The sequence below is a fragment of the Haliotis asinina genome, chromosome 5 (assembly GCF_037392515.1).
Source record: "Haliotis asinina isolate JCU_RB_2024 chromosome 5, JCU_Hal_asi_v2, whole genome shotgun sequence".
Taxonomy (NCBI): domain Eukaryota; kingdom Metazoa; phylum Mollusca; class Gastropoda; order Lepetellida; family Haliotidae; genus Haliotis; species Haliotis asinina.
This window is the reverse complement of record NC_090284.1, coordinates 42,939,042-42,963,063: the sequence shown is the minus strand read 5'-3', so window position 1 is coordinate 42,963,063 and position 24,022 is coordinate 42,939,042. Positions and strand designations below refer to the sequence as shown.

The 24,022-nt window shown below is 38.6% G+C and overlaps 1 protein-coding gene across 1 annotated transcript in view; it reads right to left on the bottom strand.

Moving 5' to 3' along the window:
- The window catches only part of LOC137283454 (ragulator complex protein LAMTOR3-B-like), a 43,274-nt gene extending 19,493 nt beyond the window's left edge, over window positions 1-23,781 (bottom strand). Inside the window, exons 1-4 of the mRNA XM_067814955.1 lie at window positions 23,739-23,781; window positions 22,259-22,293; window positions 16,074-16,132; window positions 895-1,028 (exon numbers count right to left, since the gene is read on the bottom strand). Of these exons, the coding sequence (XP_067671056.1) occupies window positions 895-1,028; window positions 16,074-16,132; window positions 22,259-22,293; window positions 23,739-23,747 (237 nt within the window). The 5' untranslated portion in view covers window positions 23,748-23,781. The remainder of the gene's footprint in view (window positions 1-894; window positions 1,029-16,073; window positions 16,133-22,258; window positions 22,294-23,738) is intronic.
- Window positions 23,782-24,022: the final 241 nt, after the last annotated feature.

Sequence of the window (24,022 nt, the reverse complement as noted above, 5' to 3'; positions counted from 1 at the left end):
GTCATTTATATCCCACCTGCCTTGGGTCACCTTTCATTGTAAACTCCACACTGCTCCGAACATAGCAAGGCAGGGCATACAGGCTTACATTCACCCAAATAAAATACATGACATTTTCAATGCAGGGAGAATGATAATAATGAAAGCCCCAGTCCCAGTAGTGGGCACTTGATGAAAGTGTCTGGGGAGCTTATTACCCACAGATCTCTCAAAACAGGTTGTTCTATTATAAGAAGTGAATGGGACATATGATAGAATCTAGGTGCATAATGAGATGAGATTTCCTTGAAGCAACAAACAAAGAGTCTGGGCATATGCTTTGCGCAGGCATACCGCCCCTTTCAATCAGATTTCACTTCAAAGAACAGTTGTGTCTGCATGATATAACTAGCTGTAACATTTATCGGCAAAAATCATCAGCTGTTTAGAGCTATTCAAAGGAAGATTTATTTTTCGAACAGATAATCTATTTTCTTTCCAACGATATGGATTAATAGTATTCTCTTAGTCTGATATTCCTCACCAATTTTTTCTTCCTTTAATACTGTGTCCAAAGATGTGACTGAATTGTGTAGTCCCATCATTTATATCTTCTTTAATCTGATGGTGTGTTCATGGATAAAACAGGTATATTTGTGTTAGTGTACACAGATGGCCAGGACTGACACATTCTGTCATATTCTGCGACTAAGTACACCTGCACTTGCCTCGTAGTGTTCATACATAGATATGACCGATGATTTCTGTGACTGAGTTTCATCTGCACTCTCCGGGTTGTGTTCACACATAGGTACAACTGATGATATCTGTAACTGAGTCCTTCTATACTCACCTGGTTGTGTCCATACATAGATGTGACCAATGTATTCTGCGACTAAGTACACTTGTACTCACCTGGTAGTGTTCGTACATAGATACAACAGATATATTCTGTGAGAGTCCTATCTTGCCAGCTTGCTCTGTCATCAGGCCGAATGCACACAGGAAGTTTGGTCTCATGGCTAACTCAGGAGCTTGTTCTGTTGCCACTAGGAGAATAAAACACAAGACCTTCTTCAACAACACCATACCTCCATACCTCTACAGAGCTAGCTTACTTAACACTAGTTATAGTCCCTTTGGCCCAAAAGTGTACAGATTAATTGAAAACTATCAAGGCCAGACCAAATTTATTTCTTGTTTTACGGTTCTGGCTGCAGTATATTTTCAAGAATAAGAAAAAAAGTAAAGGTGAATTTTCCCATTCAAAAATAAAATCCTGTTGTTTTTGTTGGTCAAAAAATAAAAAACTAGAAAGAAAATGTTTTTTTAGATTGTTTTTTGTACCACATACACTTCATGAAATACCAAAAGTAAAATACTTTGAGTACTTATTACTTTGGAGTATTACTTTGACTGGTGATTTTATTTCTATATTTTAATATTGGTCTGGCCTAAACACATAATACTCAATGAAATGCTGATCATAATGAAAACATCAGACCAACACTGTGAATCTTTTGCAGAATTTATGTCCTGATAATAATACCTATCATTGCAATTTTGTTACAGTCCACTGTTTCCTACGAGGGAGGAGTGCAAAGAAAGGAACTGCCAGATATATGCAAATGAGTACAAATACAGACAAAGTTATTGATTCAATTCAAATGTGTTCCATCCTTCCTCATACACCTGGCTGTTCCAAAACTAAGAGTAGACTAGCACCACTATCATCTCGCCATGGAAACATGTTCCAAAACTAAGAGTAGACTAGCACCACTATCATCTCGCCATGGAAACATGTTCCAAAACTAAGAGTAGACTAGCACCACTATCATCTCGCCATGGAAACATGTTCCAAAACTAAGCGTAGACTAGCACCACTATCATCTCGCCATGGAAACATGTTCCAAAACTAAGTGTAGACTAGGACAACTATCTTCTCACCATGGAAACATGTTCCAAAATTACATAAGTGTAGACTAGAACAACTATCATTTTGCCATGGAAACATGTTCCAAAACTAAGTGTAGACTAGGATAACTATCTTCTCACCATGGAAACATGTTCCAAAACTAAGTGTAGACTAGGATAACTATCTTCTCACCATGGAAACATGTTCCAAAACTAAGTGTAGACTAGGATAACTATCTTCTCACCATGGAAACATGTTCCAAAACTAAGTGTAGACTAGGATAACTATCTTCTCACCATGGAAACATGTTCCAAAACTAAGTGTAGACTATCAGTGCACACTTACATAATCATTTATATATCAGCTTATATATCATCACTGAACATGAGTTTTATAACACAGGATTTGCTGATACCAAATAAGAAATTCATGGAAGATTCTGATTCTGACATATATCCCAGCAATGATACAGCATTATGATTATCAAAATCACTTGATAATCTTACTTCATGCTGTTAAAGGGGAGACCTCCCTGATAAAGGCTCTGTTATAAAAACAACAGGTCATCTTTAACTCACTGAGACCTTGGACGTGTTATCAAAGTTTATCACTAACTAGCTGTTTACCTGATGGAAATTCTAAACAGAAATAAGATTGTACACATGTGCCTTGAAATGTGTCCAAGTTCGTTGGGCTCTAGAAGCAGTAATCTTTTTCTAAGCTGTAAAACTGTTGTATCAACTGTTGAACCATATCATTTTCCTACAGACTAACCCTCCGGCCATGTTAAAGCCCAAAATGACAACACTGACGATACAAGGTAATACTTTCCAAGGTTCAGGATCTCAGGTCTTCTTTACGATACTTTTCAATTTAACTGGGATTATTTGTTTTTGTTACACCAGAGACTAAACATTAGTCTAAGGGTACATCTGCAATGGAACTGTGGAGCTAAACTGACATGTTCTAACCTGTAAAGTCTAATGTACAAATTACTTCATGATATTTTATTTATTTCTGTTTGGTTGTTTGTTTGACTGCTGTTATCCACTGGAATCCTGTTGCTGGACCTGGTACTCAGCAGTATCCCAGGTATAATTGAGGATTGTTAACGGTCAACAGAAAAACCTTCATAAGCAATCAATCTATGTGGTTTGGGCATGATATCCTCAAAAAACAAGTTAGACTAATGTTCAGTCTCTAAATGTATATAATTCTGATAAAAACATATCATTCCATTTAAATTGAATTGATGCCCCAAAGACATGGGAGATTGGAGGAAAGGGTTTTGTGGAAGGGAAATAATGTGGTTCAAGGTCTGTGAGACTACATCCAAGTCAGAGATCTTCACCACCCACTTCCACTTCTGGCCTCTGACAACACACTTGCGATGCTGAAAACGCTGACTGATCCCGTAATTATCATCTATCTCTCTCTTCAGTTGAATAAATATTTGAAATGGAAAAAAAAAACAACTTTCAAAGCCTGAGGGAAACAAGGTCATACAAACCCAGTCATCTAATAGCCACTTTAGATTTTTTTTTTTTCAATTTTTTTGACAACATTGTTGATATTTTTTCTAAGAGCATTCTGAAATGAAAGTTATCAGTTTGACTCTAGTTTCATAAAACTCAAGAAAGCAGCTTTCTGATTGGCTGAATCCACTTATTGTTAGTGATTTCATTGGTCAGTCCAAGTGCAGATCCTAACTATGACAGACTGATGACACCTATGTACCAGCCAAACAAGCCTGATGAAGATTTTAAAACAAGGACCTTCTGTTCGAAAGTTAGACACGTTTGTACCTCGTCAAAGATGTCCACATTCTGCTACACGTAGAATATGTTGTTTCTAACCTAAATGAAACTTTTTACTGACAAGGACAGCTGCAAAAATTGTACATGGAAAATATCTGATGGAGCATTCAATCATTCATGAATGTATGCATGCATGCATACACAAGTCAAGATGTCAACTAAGAGTGCATAGAACTAATAGAACTCAGAAGGCAGGTGAGCTAAGACCAAGATACGTGTGTCTAGTCATGTTAGAGGGAAATGTTTATCTGAACTGTGAGTTAAATGTGAAAAAATCCAAATTGAATTGCACTCTGAGATTGTTCTCACTGGTCAATTAGCCAATCAGTGCCTGCGTCACTTCGAAAAGGCTATCACTGAGCACTCTTGTGACTGGGCAGATCTGGCACCAACTGGCACAACACCCCAAAACAGTCGGACTCATTGGAAGCATTCTGAATCTCAAAATAGACACATCAAGTCACGTCCTTAATCTTAATTCTAAGTTGAAGTTAATGTAAGGAAATGAGGAAAGCCTGTCATGTGAACCATTCCAAGTGAGAGTTTTTGTTCACAGATTGAACATTGTGATAATACCAAAACTTATGTAGTTCTAATTCCACACAACACTTGCTAATAGTTTGCATTACAACTGCCATGACTGGTCAAATGTTTGTCTGTACCACGTTTAACACTGCCTTTAGCAACATTCCTGCTTTAAGAGCTTTGACTGTAAATAATTCATTAAGTAAGTTGATTCTATATTGTGGCAGTCTGTAAATATTCGAGTATGGTCCAGACAATCCAGTGATCAACAGCATGAGCATCATTCTAAACAATTAGGATACAGTAACCAAGTGTCAACAAAGTCGGCAAGCCTGACCACCTGATCCCAATAGTTGCCTCTTCCGACAAGCATAGATTAGTGAAGATCAATTTATGGGTCTCCAGGGCACGCTTACACAAAGCGATCTTAGTGCTGGAATGACTGTAACTCCCATTCTCCAAAATCGGCTTATGATAGTCATAGTGCTAAGATTGCTTTGTGCAAGTGGGCCCAGCTTTGTGAAATCATATAAGCAAATAATCGAGTCTGGGCATCACAATATGTGACAGTGGATTAAGCTAGTGGGTAAAGCGTATGCTCATCACGTCTATGGCTCAGCTTCACTTCCTCACATAGATACAGTGTCTGAAACTCACTTCTGATGTCCCCAAGAGTGAACTTGCTGGAATATTGCTAGCTAAACCTAAACCCTAACTCACTCACTCCTCATATGCTTAGCAATGATCCATGGTGACAAGGTTGACACAAAATCCAGCAAGTGTCTGAACTGGATAATATGTCCATTTGCTTGCCTTTCACAGCTAGAGCAGGTTATGTGAGAGCTATTTTGACCTAACATTCCATAGAGAACAAAATGTTATGCAAAAAGATATTCCCGAAAATATGCACGACACTTACCTTTTCGCTGTATTTTACTACTAACATTCAGTACCCCTAAAAACAAAGTTAGAACTGGCGCCTCAAACTGTTCGGTTGGATAAAATTGAACTCCAACAATTTAGATATAATTGGTCTGTTTACAATACAGCTGATATGACTGCCAGGATAAAGTATGCTCCATCTTCATACACAGATTAACTAAAAAACCCCGATTCACATCCAGACTATGTTAGATATGCCATTTCAATAAATAATGTTGAATATGTTGTATTTGGCTCACAAATTACAAACAGACACGAGAACAAATATGTAGTTCGTTCCATTCTCATCTATAGTCACAGAACAGGAAAGCCATTGCCAAAATAAACAGTTATCCTAACAACCATAGTTTGTTTTTTCACCAAATACATTCAAAACATATCCATTCAAATAGCACAGGCAGGAAGTGAACATGCTTTAGATGCATTTTTTAACTGAAGGAAAGTACAGCTTCTTTTTCTGTCTTTTGTGGCTGAAACTGAAAAAGATCTTGTCAAAGACGTGATTGATTCGCCCCAAGTTGTGCCGTGGTTAGTATACCGAGAGAAAGGAGTCAGAACTTCAAAACTGTCCCTAACACGTTGCCTCATGGAGAAATAATGTATATACAAGTCGTGTTTGTTTAGGCTGGCTGTTATTTAGAGCTTCTCTAACTTTGTGCTGAAGCACTGCAGCCATCTTGCCACATAAAAAAATCACAAGCTGGATTTTTCTTCGATCCTTCAGATGAGGAGCACAGTGACATGGACAGTCAAGGTTCCAAGCAAGCTGGTCCATGCTTCATCTCTCCTTTCCCATTATCTTTTGTAAATATTTTCACTATAATTAAATATCTATTTAGGATGAGGCCAACCATCTAAACCAAAGTAGCGTAAAAGCTTATAGGTCAAGGTGATAGTGACGTGTCCCACTTCTTAAGCAATTAAGAGCGAGTGTTGTTATAAGTTTGTATGTAAACATTTCTATCCATGTGTTGACCACAACATTCCAGAGCCCAAGTTCAGGGTTATTTTGATTTATCAATGCTATGATTTTTGACATGGTCACATCTTCAGTGTTTTTGCCTAGTGGTATCAAATATGCAGTTCAGTATCTTATATATATCGTAATATCAGTTGCTATCAGTTACAAGTGAACTTTTCTAGCTGAATTGACAAAATGTTAGATGTAATACTTTGTTCTGAAGGTTTGAGTTTGGTTGTTTTTGCTTGTGTTTTTTTTTTGTTTGGTTTTTTTTTTTTGGTTCAGTTTTGGGTTTTTTGTTCGTTTCTTTTGTTTGTTTGGTCTTTTTTTTGTGTGTGATTCTTTCAGCCTTGTTACTTTGGTTTAAAGGTTAGTTATTGTACTGATGTGCCAGTATGTTAGCTGTTGTAGTATGGCCTGTGTTTTCAGCTTGGTTGCCAATATTTTTTGGCTGTTGTTGGAGTAGCCTGCATGTCACCTCAATAAATGTAGCCAAGATTTTAGATTTGTCAAAAAAATGGTCAACAAATGATGTTTTCTACAGAGCAATGGCTGTTTAATACTTAACAATCCATACTATAATCCCTAATTGAGTGTTATCTGTCAAGGTGACAACTTTTCAGATTTTAAAGTTACTGACAGGAAAGGCATTCTGCTAAGTCAGCAATAACATGCAACACTTTGGTCTGCAAGTATATTAAACCTGAGCTGACAATATTGCAACTACCTACATGAAATGTTATGAAGCAATATTTTAGGTATAAAACAGAAGTCTACAAGTAAAGGTTTAGTCCAGGTCTGTAAAAAATTCATGTGCTTGCAGAGACTGATAGATGTAATGAGCCCTACAAGAAACACATTGGCTTCTGTCAATACAAGCCTCAAGCAATGCCAAAGAATAATGTTATATTGAGCAGAATCTTGCCACACATCACTGTGACATCAGTGTTAGGTAACAATAGTTGGTTGGATTCTTGCTTCATGCTGCTCTCAGCAATATTGGTAGCAATCTGTAAACAACTGAGTCTGGACCAGTAAGTGTGTGTGGCTTTACTCCACTATTTCCGGCAATCTCATGGCAGGGGACTCCAGAAGTGGGTTTCACACAGTGTAACCATGTGAGGAATTGAACCCAGGCCTTTTGACCTTTAGGTTTCACTCCTGATGAGTTAAAACTAAAGGCAGAATAAAGGTAAGTGATGTGTCTCTTTCCAGAACTTTCTAGGAGTGAGTGAGTGAGTGAGTGAGTGAGTGAGTGAGCACTATGAAGGATTGAAATGAGTCAGTTGAGATTCAAAACCATGATCGTGATTTTCTGCTATGCTTGAATCAACACTGACAACTGTGTCACCTCAACATTTAGTGATCATTCTACCTACATAATCTTCACCATCTTCCTTCAGTAGTAAGAATCAACCCGCCCAGAAATGCCTGACTTTAACACTGTGAGGGTTACCACACACTCCAGACCTTCAATAAACATACCCTGAGACAGTACTGAGGAGATCAGCTGATACCCACATGATAATTAGCACTGCATCACCTCTCAGATACCCATATGGCAGTTGCATCACAGACCAAAGAGAAACCATTGTTTGGAAGTCATCTTAACCCCAACAACTTGGAATGAGCACAAAGTTTGAATCACCGAAATCGAAACTTTGCCATCAGTTCAGCCAATTGGTCGTGGGCACTTCCAGCAGGACTACATGAACTCCCAGGGACCATCTTTCCCTTGCCACCTCTATCATGATCGACAGATCTTCACGAAGGGCGCCCAGCACATAGCTGTAGCATTGCCAAAATCAGCTGAAAAATAAGAAATCTAAACACATTTTAGCCCATCCTGCCATTGCCACATGCATGCGAGGAGTGGGCTCTCATTTCTACCTGTTTATACCAAAGTAGTAAGACACCGAGGCAGACTACTACCAAAATACATGCTCTTTTATGTTTGTTTATTTGCATATAACCCAATCACTTTTATGAGAGTACTCAGCAAGTGCTTCGTGGAAGAAGGATAGGGGTATTTTTGGTTCTAAGGAAGCAATTAGACTTGCCTGACACGAACGCAATTACATTCATACAAACACAAAATAACCTGTCCTAGATGTAATGACAGGGGCCCGTGTGGAGGAGGCGGAGGAGGAGGAGGAATGTTAAGTGAGGTTGCTAATGTACAGATGAACAGAAAATTGCTGCTACAAATGTGCCATCATTATGATAAAAGAGAAAGAGCATCAGTGAGTGATCGACTTGGTTTAAATCCACTTGGAATGGTATTCTAGATATAGTTAGCATGTCAGATTGATGACAGAGGAAATGAAGTTCAATTTGTTGCCTACTGCCTCGCTTAGCAATATTCCAGCGACAGCCTGTAAATAAGCAAGTCTGGACCAGACAATCCAGTGATCAACAGCATGAGCATCGATCTTCGCAACTGGGATATGATGACATATGTCAACCAAGTCAGCAAGCCTGACCACCCAATCCTGTTAATCACTTGACAAGCATGGGTTGGTGAGGACCAATCCTAACCTTGGTCTTCAACAGCTAACAATGAGCATGGTTTGGTGGTCTGACAAGCCTAGGAACATAATTGTGGTGGAGCAGGATCCAAATCCATGATCATAAGATTTCTGGTCATATGCAACTTTGCACAGCAAACTTCAGGGGCCAAAGAAGAGGTCTATAGAAGGGGCCAATGAGGCCCAATAAAAGCCTCAACGAAAGGTAATCTGACAAAGTCAATAAATGTGATTGTGTCCCATAACGTAACTGGCTGAAAAAGCATTTGTTTGAAAAAGACATTTCCAGAAACAGAACATTTCTTAATTTAGAAACCTCCAATTTGTGGTAATGTGAGGAAATTATTATATAAACCCACGCAAAATCAGCTTTGTCAGATAATCAAGACAGATTATTCTCTGCCAGTGAGGTTTATACAAAATAATAATATTCATTTTAATGTTAGCAAAAATTATTGGCAGAGATGTTGATTAATAAAAGACAAGGAAAGTTCAAAGAAGTCAATAAAAAGTGATTTTCACATCATTACCATGTTGACCATAATGGCCATGATGAGCCATTCACCTTTGCCCCGGGGTTCGGTCAAGCGATCAGTACAAAGATAATATGCATAAATATCATAAAATACCCACACCAGGCACGACAGATGGGAATGTTGGGTGAAGAACCGCTTTAATCTCCATTTGTATTGCTTGTCTGAACAGCCAACCATAAAACAGTTTCTGTCCAACCTCGGTTTAACTGGATCATTAGCCCAATCACATGGGCACCTGATACCATTAGCACAACCATAGGGTTTATCTGCCATATAGTTTCTGTGAGTGCATCTCAGAACATCTCATGCTGGGTTGGAATGGCTTTGTGGTTTTAGGCCAAGGAAGATCTTGACGAGTATTGGCTTCATATACATGTTGTTTTTCTTTGTACTTTGGTCATTAAACAGGCTGTAATTCCTGTTATTGGCAATTAAAAATAATTGCATTAATTGTGACTGTAATTTGAGGTTTTGACATATTTGATGAGTTCAGGTAAATGTTTTACCTTCAGGGCATGAATGACCAGAGATCTGGATGTGATTATTATTATGACCATGAGCAAATACAGGGTCAGACAGGGTTGATAGCTGATAGAAACATTATTAGTGCATTTCTGTTCATGAACCAGTACAAGAAGGTGGACTTTGACATTAAGCAAATGGTCACCCTTAACTCCTTGTAAGTTAGCCATGAATAGCTGCAATATTGATCATTCGCAGTAATGCAACATTTACAGGGGTCAGATAGGGGTGACAGCTGATAGAGACATTATTAGTGCATTACTGTTGAAGGAATCAGAACTTTGACATTAAGCAAATAGTCAGCCTATATTCTTTGTAATATAGCCATGAAATATTGCCAGTGGAGCATAAACCAACATTTACTCATTCACTCTTTAAAAGATGGCATGAATGAAGTTTGAATTTGAGATCACACCAGCCATACTCATTGTCATTAGCTAAGATGTTACAACTGGTAGGCTTCTGACAAAAACCAATGACAATTTGGAATTCTGTAGGAGATTTTCGGCTGAGCAAGAATAGTTTCAGTCAGTGCTCCAAGACACACAAAAATGATTTTTAAAGGAATGGTAAGAAACTCTTTTTTTTCCTATAACATAATCAACTGCACTGAAGAGTGTATTTCTTCTGTTTGTTCAGTTGGTTTGTTGTTTAATGCTGCATTCAGCTGCGGTCTTTGAATAATTGAGCCTGGTCCAGACAATCCAGTGATCAACAGCATGAGCATCAATCTAGACAATAGGGATGTGATGACGTGTGTAAGCTATATTTCTTTGAGTGAAACATGAAAGCAATTTTATTTTTGCCCAGGATTTTGGAAAACAGATTACCTTTCAAGAAAATAAAGATGAAAATAAGAAAGGGCACAGTGTGCTGCTCACTTAAGACTAACGACTACACCAAACAGTTACTCACTAATATAACATGAATATGGAATACACATAGCATCTTAAGCGCCAATGCATGTGGCCTAGAGGTCTAACATACATGAGAGTTACAATCTGTGCCTAAATATGTAGATTGCATGTAAATCATGCCCTTGTTCTTCATCCCACCTGGAACATAACTTTCTAAATCCTGCATCCCATCAGACTTTCCTGCCACTATAAATCTGCTTGTTGTGACATGACTTAAATACTGCTAAAAGGGCATAAAAATCCAAATCCATTCACTCCTACAACTTTAAACAGCCTTACACAAGAAACTGAAGGGTGGTCCCTTGATGAATGAGTAAGTTGGTTTAATCACTGTCTTGAACAGTATTTCAATTATATCACCGTAGGATGTCAGCCTGATGTGAGAAAACAGGTAAAGTGGCTTGTTGTGTTTTCCAAATACGTGAAATACACACGAAGAGTGCTGAGTGAGTGAGTGAGTGAGTGAGTGAATGAGCAAAAGAGTGAGTGAGTTAAGCTTTATTCTACACTCAGCAATAATCCAGCTGTAAGTGGTCTGTGGAGTAGTGTAGTGGACAAAACGTTCATGCTGGGTTCGATTCTCCATATGGGCACAATGCCCATTTCTGGTATCCCCTGCCTTGAAATTGCAGGAATATTCCCACTCGCTCCAGGTGGTAGTATGTAAATAACCAACTGTAGACCAGATAATCAAATCATCAGCAGCATGGGTTACCATGACATGTGTCAACCAAGTCAGCGAGCCTGACCACCCAATCCCATTAGTCACCTCTTACAACGAGCATAGGTCACTGAAGATCAGTTCTAACCCGAATGTTCACAAGCGAATGTTGAGGAACAAGAATCAGACACTTGTGGATTTAAACACAAGGACTCCGGTCCATTTATTCTGTGCAGGTAATTAAAGAATCTACAAATTGAACCCAAAACATGCCCCCAACAAAGTGGTTGCCTTTCATGCATTCATTACTTATCCTCACCACATAAACACATCAATATTTATCATATTTTTTAATTACAAACAGAGAACACGGCTGCTATTGTATTCATATTGTACACAGTCGGCAGGTCAAACACATTTCCCTGTTCAGCAAGATATTAAGGCATGTTTACATTCGCAAAGTAGATTTTCAACACTCTCAGCTGTAAGTAGTGCTTCGAACAAACAAGGCTGGGAGCATGGGCAACATACACACTTTCTAAAATGTACCTGGTGTATACACCTGGAAAAGAGTTAAACAACCTGCTTTTTTCATATTCCAGTCTTCCTAGATGCAACATTTTATGAATGTCTCAGACAACAAATGATCCCTGCTGACAAATTTACAAAAGATGTTTTATTTTGTTTGTCTGTTTGGTGTTTCCCACAGTACTCAGCAATATTCTAGCTATGACAGCAAATAATCAGTAAATCATCACTTCAAGACTAAATAATCCAGTGATTCTGGACCAGATGAACCAGTGATCAACAGCATGATCATGAAGCTACACAACTGTCATGTGTTAACCAAGTTAGCGAGTATGAACATCTGACCTCACTTGCCCCTTTTCTGGAAAATCATGGTTTGCTGATGACCAGTTGTATCCTGGATCTTTAAAGGTTAAAGACACTGCAAGTAACTAGTATTTTTTACGTGTGTGCATGTGTGTGTGTCCCCATGAGCATAGGAATTGTGTGGACCAGGAGAGAAGTAAAGTTTAACATCACATTCAAAGGTTGATGCACTAATACACTGACTTGCATGCAGATGTGCATGAGCTGCTGCTTGTAAGGGTCAGACTTATGTTAAACTAATCCTAGCAAATATGAGAATGTGATGTAAGATCCTGGTACACCAAAGTGAGTTAAGTCCTCAGTGCTCTTGAAACCACTCAAGCGGTTGGATGAGGAATACCTTGGCTACATCCAACACAGAAACCTGACAAAGTTCCCTTCTGATTTCCTGAACACTAGACATAATCAGTATAGATGGTTTCCTTGTCACCAAAATAGAAACCCCAACAAAACCCCAACATCTATGCTTCCGCCCTGCAATGAAACTTCTAAGAAAGTGTCTGAGCATGTCATTTCTCATGTTGCTGAACACTAACTGACTCCACCAAAGCACCATAGTTATGCCCGATATTGCAGCTCAACTGTCTTCACTAAAAGTTCCAAGTGAGATTTGCTGATACTGTTGTCTAGTCATTCTAGACTTCATCTGAACTCCTTTTTCAATATATATTCCACGGGACACACTATCTTTGATTCACAACATGCTGATCATCAATTTCCCTCATGTTCCCTCCTGCTGGATGAGCTGGCTAAAATGCCAGGCTAGTGATCCAGTGAGGTTGAGGTGTAGGGACTGAGCCCACCTGTGACAGGGTGTAAAAAGCTTGGCATCAACTTTGTGTGCAAACTCCTTCTGTGATGTCACAACCCCTTGGGTACAGTGTACAACCCTGTATGCTTAAAAGAACCCAAGTATCCATTGGAATTTGACCAGATGGTGGTCACAGGATATGGGCAAACACTCATTGCAGGTACAGCAACATACTTGGAAAAAGTACTGTGACTACATCACCTGACCACCTCAAGCTTTTGGTCACCTCTTACGACATACATGGGTTGCTGAAGACAATTTCCAACCAGAATCTTCATGAGTTTCAATATGTGACACAAAAACTTACTTAAGTGTTACATTTCAGAGTGAGACATATAGGTTAACTTAAAATACATTCTAAAAAGTGAATCTATTTTCGACTATACACTTCCGAAACATGTTTAAACATACATCAGAAAAGTTAACAATCTTTCAGCACTTGCGTTGGACATATTTTTCCATCTTTCTCCTAAACAGCAAGATCTGCATGATAAGAAACACTGTGTGTCTACAGAGATAACTTCAGTTTCTCCACTCTGAACATAGTTGCTGTACTTCCATTTTAGCAGAAAATCATTTATAAGTTAATTGTGGAAATTCCAAGAAAAAACTCAATAATTAAAATCTCCAAAGGGTAGTCTGAGACGGAAGCATTCAAAGACAAACTTAGTTCCTTCTAATTACTAAACAACTTTGACTCAAATAAATGCAGAACAGCTTATGTTATGGATCAACCAACTTCAAACCTGATGAGAATATAATGTCCAGGAGGCATGTTAAAGAGAAATCAAATGATAAATGTGAAGGTATTCCAGTATACATCACCAGCTCCATGTGATAATAATCTTTAGGATGGTAATAAAACAGCCTGGTCACCCTCGAGGTAGCAGAATGTGAGTGTGTATGGTTTTATGCCATGTTTGGCAATATTCCATCACAATACCATTGTGTGGGACACCATACATGGGCTTCACACAATGGACCCGTGTGGGGAATTCAAACCAGTTCTTCTGCATGATGAGCAAACGCTTTAACCAATAGGTTATCCCAACACAAGAGAGATGCAAGATCTGTGGAGGATGAAGAAAGGTGAAGGTGAAGGGTGGGTGATGAAGAAAGGGGGAGGTGAAGGATGGTAGATGAAGAGGAGGGAGGTGAAGTGTTTGTGATGAAGAAAGGGTAATAATGGGTGGCAATGAAGAAAGGAGAGGTAATGGGCAGCCATGAAGATCGGGAGGTGATGGGTGGGGGATGAAGAAATTGGAGGTGAAGGTTGGGGAATGAAGAAAGGAGAGGTAATGGGCAGCAATGAAGATGGGGAGGTGATGGGTGGGGGATGAAGAAATTGGAGGTGAACAGTGGGGGAAGAAGGCAGGGAGACAATGAATGACACTGAAGAAAAGGAGCAGTGAAGGGTGGGGCAGGAAGAAAGGTGAAGGTGAAGGGTAGAGGATGAAGAAAGGTGAGGTAATGGTGGCAATGAAGAAAGGGAGGATTGTAGCAGTGAGAAAGGTAATGAAGTGTAGAACAAGGTCATATAAGACACAGAAAGAAGAGAACCCCCAGTTCATACTCTATACGCCATTTGTGAAAGTCCAGGGACCAAAAAGTGTACTACAGAGGGGGTTAGGGGAAGATATCCCCTGTCTACCATCACAAGGAATAGAGACAATCTCGGGCTCCCTGTACTTCCACCACCCCGGGCTATCTCCAACATATTACTACCCTCGCCTCCCTCTATCTGATAAATCACCATCAAACACACATTTGATACGTCAATAAAGAGCAGAGCTGTGTTCACCACATTCCTCCCTCGTGCATCACAAAAAGCAGAGCACTGAATGCTACAACTCCTGCAATCTTGGGCAATTATCATGTCTGCAATGATTTATTATGTATCTCTTCCTACCATGACTGTAGCGACACATGGTATAGAAAACTTATCTTTCAGATGCTAACTGATGGATAATGATATGTGAAAGAACATCACTTCCTAGCTGCCGCAACCACACACAGACACTGCACTGGCATTCTTATGAAGAACCAAATCATCTCTGATATCATCAGAAGAAACTTGGTGCACTTTTAACATCAGTTCATTTTTTGATCATGCTGAACAGAAGACTGAAATATCAGACATCTATCAGATTTGCAAATGATTTCAAATGCTTAAGGTTAGGTTAATTTTATGAAGCTTGAGTAATATATCATTTAGCATGCTTTATACATTTTTTTGGCCAGTGTGTAGCAGTAAATTTTAACTGCATTTTTATTTTGATCATGCTGAACACAAGACTGAAATATCAGACATCCATCAGATTTGCTAATGATTTCTATGGCTTAAGCTTAGGTTGCTTTTATTTAGCATGAGTAATCTCTTATACAGCATGCTTTAAACAATCTGTTTTTATACATTTTGGGGGCAGTGTGTGGCAATAAATTTAGATGGCATTTTGATTTTGATAACGTTTAACAAACGACATTCTTCTAATTGGAAGGGAGGCACATGTTTTGAGCTTGTAAGGCTTGTTTCTTTGCATATTTGACTTGAGACATCAAGTGCCTGACTCTGGGGGTGCAGGTTGGGATTCAACCTAAAAAGTACTAGAATTTGTACTTTGCTAAAAAAGTGTAATCCCAATATGGCATATGTTATGTACCTGTGAAGGTCCCGGGGTAGAATAGGCCTTCAGCAACTTGTCGTAAGAGGCGACTAACGGGATCGGGTGGTCAGGCTCGCTGACTTGGTTGACACATGTCATCAGTTCCCATTCGATGCTCGTGTTGTTGATCACTGGATTGACTGGTCCAGATTATTTACAGACCGCTGCCATATAGCTGGAATATTGCTGAGTGCGGCGTAAAACTAAACTCACTCACTCCCTCACACATATGTTCTGTAACCTCCATGATGTTATCTTTTTCATCAATATCAGCTTTCAATTTTAACAAAATACATTTTCAATGATTGTTTTTCATAATAGTACTACTCAAATTAAAAAATCACAGTTTAAATCGGGGAACACAGGAACCATGGTAACATGGTGATACAATGATCTGCTTACCTTTCAGCATCAGAACCCCTTCTCTATCTGTGATGACTATTGCAAGGAGGCCATCCACCCTGAAAACAAAACCAGAATAGTCATGGCCATACTGTAACCATTATAACAGAAATACAGTGTCAGCCAAACTTACACTGTAAGTGTTGTGGGTCAACAGTGTCAGCCAAACATACACTGTAACCGAACTACAGTGTCAGCCAAACCTACACTGTAACCGAACTACAGTGTCAGCCAAACCTACACTGTAACCGAACTACAGTGTCAGCCAAACCTATACTGTAACCAAACTACAGTGTCAGCAAAACATACACTGTAAAGGAACTACAGTGTCAGCAAAACCTATACCGTAACAGAACTACAGTCTCAGAACTACAACAAACACGGCCTGCTGAAAACCAATTTCAACCCAGATCTTCACAGATGTCCTTAAAAGTAGAAAGTCAGCATATTTAAAAAGGAAAAGGCTTTCCTTAGCCCAAGGGAAATGCTGTCATATAATGTCACTCATTAGCCATTATCCAAAATACCTTTCAAATACCTGAAACAAGTACTGTAAAGTAAGAAAGCCTTCTGATCGGCTAATGTTAAGCTCCTGTCATTCATTGGTGAAAGTTCACAGATGGTCATCTAGATGTGACCTGACCCCACATCACTAGTTCGCACTAGTGAGTACTATTACCTATGTTTCAATGAGATGAGGATAATACGAGTAAAACAGCAGAAGTAACAGGAAACAGTTTTACAACTGTTATAGTGTCTAATTAGGGACAGCCAACGTCCAAATATTTCTAAAATCCCCAAACTATGTAACCAAGCCATACGAGACGTATTTGTTATTATTTAATCTGCATTTTTAATTTTTATCACTACCACAGCATACACTGTCTTGTCAGCTACCTTGTTCCTCTTTGTCACTCCCATTAATTACTGTATCTGACATTTATGGCCTTTATTGGTCATCCCCCTTGTGTCTGTCATCACATCAACTGTAGAAGGAAGTGCTATTGTTTCTCTATCTGTCCATTGTTGAATCTTTGCCTGTCCATTGTTGTTAAAAACTGTATATATACATGTATGCTCACATCTACGTTGTTGGTGAGTGTGGAGTCTGGTATTCCGACTGTCTGTGTAGGCATGACCGCAAGCAGGATTATGCTGCTTGCTGGAAAGGCCCAGGGGTTGAGCTGGAAGTCCGCTCACCTCATTCATGTATACTTGTTTGTCATGTCTTGTGTAAGCAACGAAAGAAGTTCGAACTAAACTATGCCTTCGTCATTGTCAACATACTCGTCATCTAATACCAAACAGATTCTCCAGTCACCGTATCCACCCGCTGATACAACCGTGTTCATAATAACCTTGATACAGACCTTTCAAGCCATTTGGTCCATAAATATGCAAAATTTCAGGCTTGGAGAGTTAAGTCTGCCTATATGATATAATCATAGTGAAAACAGCCATTTTAACTCAGTATTAGTGACATTTTTCTGTCATGCTTTTGAACATTCCAAGTGCATTTGCCCTTATAGAATTCACAGTAGGATAGCCTCTAATGAACATGAGAAGGGAAAAAGATGTAACAGTTTAAGTGAATATCTCCAGTCTCATGGCAATAATCTTTGTGTTGAAGACATAGAAAATTTATTGGGGATAGCAGTGCATAAAATAAGGCCCGTCCCACCACCCGAGATGGACTAGATTTCTGCCGGATTGTCTAAATTTAAAGCTTGCGAGAACGATGGTCTGGTAAAAGTTTCAGATGTTCCATTCATCTGAGTAAGTACATCTGATCTGGTCTGGTTAAAGCCTTTTTGGGCTGGTAACATTTTGAAGTTACCAGCCCTAATGACTTGTTGGGGTTAGGGCTTGTTTCATACATTGAGGACAGAGACAAAAGAAGTTTCCATACTTCAAGAATTGGCTAAAACTTTTGTAGGTCACCTTGACAATCGCTTACATTTAGGGAGTATTTTAACTAAACAAGATGATTGGCCTAACAAAGTTGATATTATTTTCATGAGAGGTGTTAATCAGAGAAAGTCTGATATTGAAAGAGGAGGACCCTGGTATGAGAAAGGTAGCTCTGCATAGCAAATATCCCAGCAGTTCAGAAGGCAAGGCTTCCTGTGTCCCTGCCATATGAACATATTGACTACTAAAATATTTCTAGTGCATTGAATTAATATAAATGATCAGACATTTACAATTCTTTGCCTCCTGAATATTCCCTGACTTCATATATAGTGGTACTGACAGTTTATGGCAAGGGAGGTAACTTGATACCCAGCATTCCACACCTGATGCACCAGTCGATGTTTGAAAGTCATCACTACAAATTAGCACTCTAAAAACATGCTTAATTGTTTAATTTAGGACCGTAAGTATTTACATTCCACTTATCTCCTTAATATCTACATTTACAATAAGATAAAAAGTACATTCTTTACTTCACTTATCAAAAATTACATGAGACTCCCACTGTACTTTACAAACATTTGACACGTTTCTGAGAAATTTCAAGTTTACTTTATAAGAACATGTTTATTTCACTGTTGCCTAAAACTCCACGATAATGTCACCTCGCATTGAACGAACATTTCTAAAACAATTTTTGCCAATCAGAAAGAGATAGCATACAGAAAAGCATTCAGGTTACCTTGTCCTTTGGTTTCCTAAGGAGGCAATACACTTATGATTCAACAAATCACAGTTGGGAGTATCCCCTTATCTTATCTAGGGCATCAATCTATTGTTAACATTAATGAAACATGAAAAATGTCAGATATTTCGGAATCATACGGACACATTGATTGTTCCTGCAATTTGGCACTCATTCAAACATGGTTCACCTAGCAACTGTGCAAGCATCATTCATCAACTCCTAAGACCACACATTGGGAGAAGGTACATTTTCTAAGGAAGGTAAAATATGTTTAAAATCCTTAAATGATTATGGAGGCTGACACCCAGGGGAACTTCGACCAGAGTCTCTGTAATGATCTCAACCATAAAAGTGTGAGTGAGTTAGGAACACCACCTCTTAGAACACAATATATTTTATGTGATGGCGTGTCTCCTTAATGAAGGAGGTAAATATGAAGTGAAGCCGACTTCAGGCTTTTACCATATTTGTGACAACCATGAGCCTGTTGAATGGTGCTGAAAACTCTGTGTACATGACTGGGGTTTGAAACACTGACCATAGAATACCGGCATGCCCCAATCTGTCTTACAGACAGCGAAACAGATGTACCCAACACAGCCCATGCAAGTCTAGATAACAGCAGTTACAAGAAGATAGTCTCTGGGCTCATTCTGATAATATACTAGCTTGTTGTAAGAGGTGACTAATGGGATTGGGTGGTCAGGCTCGCTGACTTGGTGGACACGTCATTGGTTCCTGTTGTGCAGATTGATGCACTTGCAGTTGATCATTGGATTTTCTGGTCCAGGCTCGATTACTTGCAGACCGCTGCCACATAGCTGGAATATTGCTGAGTGTGGTGTAAAACTACACTCACTAACTCACTCACTCATTCTGATAATATTTGGAGCAATGGGGTAGTTTACTGGTTCAAATGTTTGCTTGTCACGCTTAAGATTGGGGGCCAGTTATCCACATGGGTACAACTTGTGAAGCCCATTGCTGGTGTTCTCTGCTGTGAAGTTGCTGGAATATTGCTGGAAGTGGCATAAACCTAAACTCAGTCATTCACTCTGAATATGTTTTATGAAAATAGTACTTGTCAAGCAAATGTTTTGTCTGTCAAATTATATTTCAGAAACTACTCGATTAGATATTGGTCTAGGTGAGCGAAAACAGTTTGTGACCTTTCCTTACATGTAAAGTGCTTGATCTATCCTCACATATAAAGTGTTTGACCTATCCTTACATGCAAAGAGCTTGATCTCTCGATACATGTAAAGTGCTTGACCTATCCTTACATATGAAGTGCTTGACCTATCCTTCCATATGAAGTGCTTGTCCTTACCTTACATAAAATGTGCTTGACCTCTCAATAAATGTTTTTATTGTTATGTGCTTGGCCTTTCCGTAACATGTAAAGTGCTTGAATTTTCCTTTAAGGCAAAGTGCTTGACCTTTCTTCATATGAAAAGTGCTTGACCTCTCCTTGCAAGTAAAGTTCTTGACATGTAAACACATTAACCTTTCCTTAACATGTAGGGTGTTTGAGCTGTCCTTACATGTAAAGTGCTTGTCCTTACCTTACATGAAAAGAGTTTGATCTTTCCCTACATGTAAAGTGCTTGACCTTTCTTTACATGTAAACACATAAAGTGTTTAACCTTTCCTTTACATGTAAAGTGCTTGCGCTCTGCAAACATATATGGAGTCCTTGTCCTTACCCTACACAAAAAGTGCTTGACCTCTCAATAAATGTTATTTGCTTGACATTTCCTTAACATGTAAAGTGCTTGAATTTTCCATTCAGGCAAAGTGCTTGACCTTTCCTTACATGTAAAGTTCCTAACATGTAAACACATCAAGTGTTTAACCTTTCCTTAACATGTAAAGTGTTTGAGCTATCCCTTCATGTAAAGTGCTTGTCCATACCTTACACAAAAAGTATTTGACCCTTCCTTGAATGTAAAGTGCTTCACCTCTCCTTGAATGTAAAATGCTTCACATTTCCTTACATGTAAACACACAAAGTGCTTACCCTTTCCTTAACATGTAAAGTTCTTGACCTTTCCTCACATATAATGCTTGACCTTAACTTACATGTAAAGTGCTTGAAATGTTCTTAAATGTTAAATTGTTTACCTTCCCTCACATCCAAAGTGCTTGACCTTTCTTTACATGTAAAATGGTTGGCCCTTCCTTAGACACAAAGTGCTACAAATGTCCTTACAGGTTACATATTAGACCTTACCTTTCATGTAAAGTGCTTGACCTTTCCTTACATGCAAAGTACTTGACCTTTCCTACGTAACACGTAAAGTGCATGATTTGTAAAGGTCAATGGTATTTTGATACTTTTTCACATGAACCCCACTACAGCACAAACAATATACCACTCCATCTTGGCAACACTTATTTTGCTGATCTCTGTGATCTAATTAACTGAAGTTCCTTACAGTGAAGAAGCTTTACATAGTGTGTATTACATACTGACTTTCTGCACAGATCCTGGAAGCCAGCTATCAGTTGAAGTCTTTAGTTGTTTAAGACAGCGACATGGAACAGACCATACACACAGATATCTCAGCAGCTGATGAAGAGAATCTACTAATATATATACACCTGGACACTTAAAATTATGGATTATTGAAGAAGGGCTGTTTTCACATTTATTTCAAAATAACTTATATCTTCAATCATTTTAAAGAATCTTGCACAAAAGTAGAGTGGGGGAGGGAGTACAGTTTTATGCCATTTTTAGCAATATTCCATCAAAGCCATGGTGCAGGAAACAAGAAAAAGGCCTCACACATCGTACCCATGTAAGGTATCAAACCTGTGTCTTTGGTTTTGTTTTAAACATATTTTATTCACAGAGAAAAAGGATAAGGAATAAGTTCTCCAATTTAGAATACCCTCTCCTTGGTATGTACATAGATAGTATAGATTCCTGCAACTAGAGATGACAGATGTGGACAAGTAGCTAGTAGAGATAGGAGAGATAGAGCTATACAGAATAACATAGAAATGCTATACAAATGTGTCTTTGTTGTGATGAACGACCGCTTTAACATGTTTAACCCCTAGGCTAGTCAACCTCAAATAAATTAGACACAAAATAAATTGGATTGAAGATGCCTTGAAATGAACTGAAGTTATCTTGAAATGAATTAAAGATGTCTCAAACAGAGATATTAATTGACATCAGAAATAAGATTCAGGTTTGACCTATGTCATGGTATGTATATGTCAGCTGTTTCTTAAGACAATTATTACTGTGCAGGATGCAAAATGGCTGTTGGACATTTACACAAAGCCATAACATCAGGTGCTGACCATCATCCTCTTGTAACATGTTGGCTAAACTGATCAATGCATGAGCTAAACTTAGCTCTTTAGCTCGAGCTGACTATAGAATTCTCATGACAATAAACTTTTCTGTGCTGTAGCTGGTATATTGCTGAGCGTGGCATAAAAATAAACTCACTCACAGAAAGATTTGACAGAAAAACCAGACATGCCATGAATGAAAACTACTTACATGGCCATTAACTTGTGCAGACTTGCCTTCAGTTCCTGGAATGTGATGGAAGGAATACATTGATAAAAAATCATTACAATAATACATACATTGTAAGTCATAATGAAGAACAAAACCGAAGTGGAGTTTGAAAGATGGATGGTGGCAGTGATATACGACAGCAGCATGAACCAAGTCAGCTAGCCTGACCACCTTATCCCTGTATTGTCATAGATTTGTACACAAATGTCCTACCTGTCCTTATGGAATAACTGCATGACTCACACCCCAAAAAGGATATTCATACACAATGAAAACATTTGTTTCTGTTGTTTTCTGTCGAATAACCTGGAAAAGATATTTCACTAATAGGATTAAGATCACTGATCACATAAAGTGAACTATTTGTGGATGACACTGTGGTAATAGGTGCTTAGCCTGAAGGAAATTAACAAGTATCACATCAACATAGTGCTGTTGAAGTCAGATACAAAGTTTGGAGGTTTTGAGAAATGTGAATGAATAGAAAGGTGCATGAGCTATTGTCTGGTGACTACTGAATTAAAAAGTGCTGAATGTCTGAATGTGTGATAACTGCACAGAAGACATTGCTAAGAAAATACCACAAAAATATTCTGGATATGTGAATGTAGTAGTGTGAATGAATGATTATCAACATATTTAAAATTGTTAACATATTTTGGTTGAGCAATCCAGGTTGATAGCTATACCTCCTTGAATGAAAATATAAGTATGAGGTAGACAGAGTATAAATGTTACAAATCTGATCGTACTGATACAGATTTGATGGGCATTTTTGGCTATTTAACTTTGATGAGAATAAATATGGATAGTCATTGATGATATGGATAGTCATTGGTGATATGGATGATCAAACATCCTACATGCTGTATGTATGGAATCAGCACTGCCTTTATTTTTCACACTGGATGGCTATTTGCAATCGATCTAAGGAATGGTAAGGAATGGAATTTAAAAAGAATTTTGACGTGTTTTAGAGGTTCATCCTTTCTGTTCTCACCCTTAAATCATTGTGACTATTGAATGCCTAGGGCATTATCTGGGAGAGGCCGAGAGCCGCGATGGAGTTTGGCATTGGCAGTCAGGACATGACGGTGTATTTGCAATATTGGGCGATATCCTGACTGCTGACCCACTTCGCGGTTCCCGGTTAATCTAGGGGAGGTGCCGGCAAAGTAAATACTTCCGCATCCTGCATGGTATCAGTGAAACGGCACAGCATAACTCCTACAGATGAAAATAAGGGACATTGATGTAAAGCTTCCACAAAGAATTGAAGTAATCATGTGATTATCCCTGTTTCTTGTAAGCAACGCCTACATTGGTTATCTTATCAAATGAGTCAAATTTAGATCTTTCATCATATCCAGTTACCACTGAATGTTTCTCGGCCTCGTTCATTTACAAAATACTTTGTATCTTATCCAAATATTAAAGATACAACCCTACGAAAACTCACCTCCGTCATGATTTGTTTATGTTTCGGAAAGCGGAAATTAAAGGGAGATAACGCTCATGTCATAACTGAGAGTCACACCGCTAAAAATATTTCATCCGCTGATTGTTTTTTTGTTCGAACGCAGTATGAAGCGTTTCAATAAAATAAAAAATATGTATGACCGCAAGATATATCGAACCAGCTCACATTCACTAACGTAGCGATGAGTGACAGGGCCTTTGGACATCAGAAAATACTCTTCAGTATGTTTGATAATGATTTTTTTACCTTACGAGTATGTGAGT